Here is a 6000-nt window from a genome sequence, read left to right on the forward strand (position 1 = left end):
CCCCTCATCCATCTCCTCTTTGCATTGTGGTCTCTGCTTTCTACTTCTCGGCTCGGGGATAGGGACATTCATGAGGGGTGTTAACGATTAAATTTTTTTTCCCAAATGACCCCCCTGGGGGAACCCACGAGGGAGAAGGGACCCGAGGCTGCGGGGAGGAGGAGGAAGGGCAGAAGGACAGCTGCGACCGTGATGGAGCAGCCACGGGAGGGACAGATAAGCAGGATGCAAGGGAAAATAAGCTTTTCCCTAGTTTGCAATTCCCCATCGGCCAGTCCCAATTTATTTGCCCCGGGCTGATCCTGGCCCCGAGCTGTGCTCTCCCCCGCGGCGTTTCAGCGCAGGGATGCAGCCAGAACCCCACCGAGGGGGCGCAGGGTCCCCACACCCGGGCTGGGCAGTGAAGGTTGGCCCACCTGCGAGGGAGAGAACACGCCGGCTCCCGTCACCGCCGGCCTCCCACGTGTTTTCAGGCGCATCGACAGGGCCAGCGATGCTATAAATCCGCCGTCGTTCCGCAGCCGGAGAAAGCTGTGTCTGGAGACGCGTGGGGGTGTTGAGGCAGCGTTGGCTTCTCAAATGAGATGATTAACAGGCAGCTGCAGGGCAACAAAGAGAGAAAACAATCTTCCCCTTTCCTTGCCACCCTAATCTCCGGAGGAAGCTTTTTGTTTAAATTTTAATTAAAAGGATTTTTTTTGCTCTGGGAGCGTGGAGCGGGCTGTTGTGCACCACCCTGGGCCTCCCTGACATCGGCAGGCAATCGGAGCATCCTATTAAAGAGGGACAGGCACTTACTTTGACTTTAAATACGGCCAGCTCCAATTATTGGCATTTTTCATTGCATTTGAGCCACGGTCATTTACCAGCAAAAAAATGAGACAACCTGATGGCGAAGCGATGTGGGTATCATCACACAACGCCCCCCGCCGGACTTGATGAAGCAGAGGATTAAAATCTGTGATGAAGAGCGCAGGCAGCAGCGCGGCCAGCGCAGGGACTCGAAAGCCGTGGGAAGAAGTGAGAACTTCAGTGGGTCGCCAGAGAAATCCCGTGGTTGGGATCACAGGCTTTCCAACAGGGAATGTGTCTTCCAGAGAGGCGCCAACTTCAGAAATCGCCTGCAGGCACCGTTTTGCTCATCAGCCACCTGAATTGCCTACCTCTGGTTAAGCTGAGCCCGGTCAAACTCGTGGCCCGTTGAGGTCAAACACAGGGTCCTGAGGAACGTCTCAATAAAGTCAGGACACTAATAAATCAGCGAGATGAAATTAATAGTTCTCTGAGACTGTAAGACATGGAACCCAGGCACTGGGTTGGCCACAGCTCAGCCTGTTTCCAGCCATGTATGGAAACTATTTTCCCTTTCAAACACTCTCAAGTCTTATTTTAAGCACTAACAACTTGCCTGTAGTTTCATGTCTGTACGCTCTCATCTTTCGAGTGCACCTCATGCCCCGGAGGCAAAGATAAAAACGGGTGCCCAGCCGAGGGGTGACATTGTGGAGCAGCACCGGAGCCACGAGACGCTTTTCAAATGTCTTCACGCTTCCCTGGTGCCACGAATGCCACTGACCTGGTTTTTTGGGTTTCTTTTTTTTCCGTGTGCTGCTGGCTCCGACATTAATTCCCAGTGCTGAGTGACAGAGGAGCGGGAGGGGAGGAGGAGAGGGTTTGCAGAGGGACAGCCGGGCAATGGGCGTTCGCCGGCCTTTTACGAGAAGGAGGACAGTAAGATCCTCGCTGATTTGCTGCTCAGCTTTGATATTGTGTCATAAAGCAGCCAAAAAAAATTACCAATAACGAGCAGATGAAAGGGATCGCCCTTGAGAAAAAAAAAAAAAACAAATGGATTTTATCAGAAAGCTTATTTGGGCGGTGAATGGCTTTTGTTAATTTGATGCCATCAGTCATTTATGGTTAACAGCCCCAAGACGGGGGGTCCCTGGGGTGACCGGGGGTTTGGGCACGGCTGCCACGGTCCCGGGGGGTGGGTTGGCTCAGTGCAGGCTCACTGGGAGAGAGCAGCGAAGTCCGTGTCCTGAAGCTTGTCCTCACGGTACACTCCATCTTGGAGCCAAATCTTAGGAGAAAGCGATACTAAATTTAGCGGGCAGCTGAGGAGAAAAAGCTGGGTGCATCGGTGGGGCACCCAGTGCCATCCGTATTAGTGGTTGGGTACAGAAACAGGAGAAGGGAATTTTCAAGGCCTTCTCTTCTTCCTTAGGGCCTGAGGGCACAAAAAAAAAAAAAGCCACCTGAGCGAAGTGATGGGTGTGGGGCAGAGCTGATTTCGGCAGCAGGACGTCATGGCTGGAGCGGAGCGAGGGGCTGGGGCTGAGTGTCCGCCTGCTCCCGGGCGCTTAGAGCAGAGCTGCTACCCCCAATTTAAAAAGAAAAAAAAATAAGGAAACAAGGGAAGTATTTATTTCTATTACTTCCGTGTGTTTTTGTAGGTCCGAACTGCTTTGCAGGAACCACGATAATTCCCGCCGGCATCGAAGTGAAGGTGGACGACTGCAACATCTGCCACTGCCACAACGGGGACTGGTGGAAGCCGGCGCAGTGCTCCAAGCGCGAGTGCCAGGGCAAGCAGGCTCTGTAGCCGGGAAACCCCCTGCCAGGCACTGCTGGGCGAACCGCCCGCCCGCGACGATGACGACGACGACGAAGGACCAGCTTCGATGCTGCTGCGCATGCGTTCAACCTCCCACCGGCTGCAACAGGGTCACCAGCAAAACCTGCGAGGATTTCACACAAGCAGAGATTTTACTCGCGGAGAAGGGTCTCCCTCTCCCCCCTCCACCTCCTGCTCTTCTCTCGCTGTACACAGTGTGTAACCGGTATCTAGGTATCTACTCTGCTTTTGTAATTACCAGCGCTTGGTAGGGATGCGGTGGTCAGATTTGGGGAGGAAAAAGGTAAAAACAGCCCGCGCAAGTTCTTGGACCTGTGACGCCTCTGAGACACCAATAGATTCACCACTCTCACTTTCTACAACATGGATTGTGGGGTTTTCACATTTATTTGTTTAAGGTTTTTTGCTATTGTGCTTTGGTTGTGGTTTGTTTTTTTTTTTTTAAAGCCTCTTCCTAAGCTGGGATCATCGGGGGCAACGCAGCTGTAAGTGAAGTGATGGATCGTTTTCATCGTGTCTATGCGGGGAGGGACGTGGAAAGGACAGGAGGGAGGTAGAAATTAAAAGGGGAGGAAGGGGTTAAAAAAGAAACCCAACTGGAATGTAACCTGCGGAAGGAGGGAGGCAGATGCACAGGTATAGGGCCAGACCCCCAAGACACAAGCTGTGTCTGTGTTAACACTTTCCCCACTGAGTGGGGACCATAAAGTCGAAGACACCTACGCAGTCGCCGTCACCTCGGCCAGAGCCAGCCCTGGCCGTGCGGGCGGGCAAGCCAGAAAGCCTTGGAAAGGCACCAAGAGAACAACACCTTCCCTGGGCTGTCCCTGTGATGCCCAGCTGGGGCATCGGTGGTGGATGGGAAGAGGGTCCCGGCTGTGCCATGGCTCCCCCGGCTCCTGGGCTGAGCAGCCACTTGCCTAACTTGCCCCATCCCTGTTTCGCTGGCGCCGAGGCTGCTCTCGCTGGAGCCAAAGGCACTGTTTCATTCACGTCAGCCACAGCGGGACTCAGCTGCTGCCAGTCAAAATTAAATTATCTAATTCCCCGGCTCTGCCCATCGCCCGTGGGGAGGTTTACAGAAATGTCCCATCACTGTGTCACCGCTAAACCAGGCCAGCTGGCGGGTAGGAGCCTTTGCTGCGGTGCCAGGGAGCTGCTCTGGCTCGCCCCCATCCCGGGTGCATCCCTACAGCTGGGAATAAAGCAAGCCAGGGCGCACGGGGGGCTGGGGACGGGCTGGCTGTGCCCGTGGGCATCGGCTCCTGGGGGGGAGTCTCTCTAGAAGGCTGTTATGTGCCTGCCTGGAGGAGAGGTCCCCGTGGTTCCCGCCAGCAGCCAAGCGTCCCCATCAGGCTCTTCGGCACCAGCACCTCTCGCTTCCTCAGGCTGCAGCTTCCAAGCGATGCTGTGAGAGAAAAGCCACCAATGTCATCTCCTCGCTCTGCCCTGCCCGGGTGAGCGCAGCAGCCTTTCCCATCACTCAGTTTGCTGCTTTTTGGTCACAGCCGTTCGGGCGACGGTGCTTATTTTGTTCAGACTTCAGTCCAGCACCTGCTTTTACCAGCGATGGTAGCAAATCGTCCTTACAGCATCCTCCACCGAAGCGCATCAGCATGGTTGGTCTCGGTTTATGCACACTGTTGCCTTTATATTTTTATTTCTTCCCTTGTTTTTTGTGTTTACTGGAGGGCAGGGGGTAGGACGAGCACTAGCACAGTGATGGCCATCCTTGGGCTGAGCAGCGGCTTCCTGCAAGTTGAACTGGTACCATTAAAGAAGTCATTGCCACACTTCTTTGCAAGTTGTTGCCTATCAATCAGTGACTATGCGGTTTCAAAATTTTCCAACAATAGTGTGCCTGAAACTAGTGAGAAAAAAAAAATATTCTGTAAAAATGGGGGGGGTGTCTAGAAACGATATTTGATGTGTAAAAGACTATATTATTAAAAAATTATTTTGTTAAATATAAAGTGTGTGAACCAGCAAAAAAAAAACCCCAAAATTATATATTTGTGGTGTATTTTACTCTGCTGATCTCCCCCTCTGCCTCAAGCTCCCAATTTCCCATCCCATCCCTTGCTCCGGCCCCTGACTCCTGGCAGCGCTGGTGAGTGCAAGGATGCAGCTGGAGCCTGGAAACAGCTGCCGAAGTCCTATGGTTGGGATGGGTTTCCCAGGGAGCTCCTCAGCAGCAAAGCAGCTTTGCGTTGTGGCAGGGTACCTGCCAAACCGTCCTTCCCTTTTGGGGAGCCGTCCTGGACCTACACAACTCCCACGCTCTCACTTTAACCTCCATATGTTTTTTGCCTTTTTCTGGTGCCATTTTATATTTGATGCCATTTCCCGAACATGGAAATTTGCTTTCAGTTCACAAACTCCATTTGGTACCTCCAGATGCATCATTATTTACACTGATTAGTAGTTACTCTAATTAATTACAGCTTAATTACTGTAGTTAATGTTTGTACAGTGCTTGGAACAAGTGCAGCACTATACGTGCCACATATTATTATTTTCTTCATTATTAATTAAGCACCATCTCCATTCCACGCTGTGCTACTTCATTATTTCCCAAGGAGTCACAGTAGCGCCCTTATTCCCACCCAGGAGTACTTTACCCCCGGCTCCCCCCGGGATGCTGCGGTGCTGCCACGCAGGATGGGAGTGGGAAGAGTGGTATCATAGAATGGTTTGGGGTGGAAGGGACCTTAAAGCCCACCCAGTGCCACCCCTGCCCTGGGCAGGGACACCTCCCATCAGACCAGGCTGCTCCAAGCCCCGTCCAACCTGGCCTTGAACCCCTCCAGGGATGGGGCAGCCACAGCTTCTCTGGGCAACCTGGGCCAGGGGCTCACCACCCTCACAGCAAAGAATTTCTTCCTCAGATCCAATCTAAATCTCCCCTCTGTCAGTTTGAAGCCATTACCCCTCACCCTATCACTACACTCCCTGATAAAGAGTCCCTCTCCATCCCTCCTGTAGGCCCCCTTTAGGTACTGTATTGACGGTGAGTGGGATGGCTCAGCAACATGGGGATGCTCGGATTTTTTCCCTTCAGAGCATTAAGTCTAAAAAACAAATGGGAAAAAAACAGGTGATGGCAGGGGGACGCCCCGAGGACCACACGCAGTGAGCTGGAACGCGCATTTGGGTGAAATGAGGGGGAAGCCGTGGAGATCCCATCACAGACATTTCTGTGAGGTGTCCACGAGGTGCTGGCTCAGGCTGGAGAAGGGACCCGTTTCTCCCGAATCCAGTGGCATTGGGCACACGGTCCCTCGAGGTGTGGGGTCGCAGGGAGGAGCGATGGCCACAGATGGGCTTTTCTGGGGGTCTGGGTGGAAGAGTCACCTGTCAGA

The 6000-nt window shown here is 53.2% G+C and overlaps 1 protein-coding gene across 5 annotated transcripts in view; it reads left to right on the forward strand.

The window, feature by feature from the left end:
- Nucleotides 1-4534, forward strand: part of VWC2L (von Willebrand factor C domain containing 2 like) — a 53486-nt gene extending 48952 nt beyond the window's left edge. For 3 of the 5 annotated variants that reach the window (XM_063341477.1, XM_063341471.1, XM_063341472.1), the window contains one exon: nt 2457-4534. In XM_063341477.1, the coding sequence (XP_063197547.1) occupies nt 2457-2486 (30 nt within the window). In that variant the 3' untranslated portion in view covers nt 2487-4534. The remainder of the gene's footprint in view (nt 1-2456) is intronic. The other 2 variants (XR_010071993.1, XR_010071992.1) reach the window with 2 other exon arrangements.
- Nucleotides 4535-6000: the final 1466 nt, after the last annotated feature.

Source organism: Chroicocephalus ridibundus, chromosome 7, assembly GCF_963924245.1.
Source record: "Chroicocephalus ridibundus chromosome 7, bChrRid1.1, whole genome shotgun sequence".
NCBI classification, from domain to species: domain Eukaryota; kingdom Metazoa; phylum Chordata; class Aves; order Charadriiformes; family Laridae; genus Chroicocephalus; species Chroicocephalus ridibundus.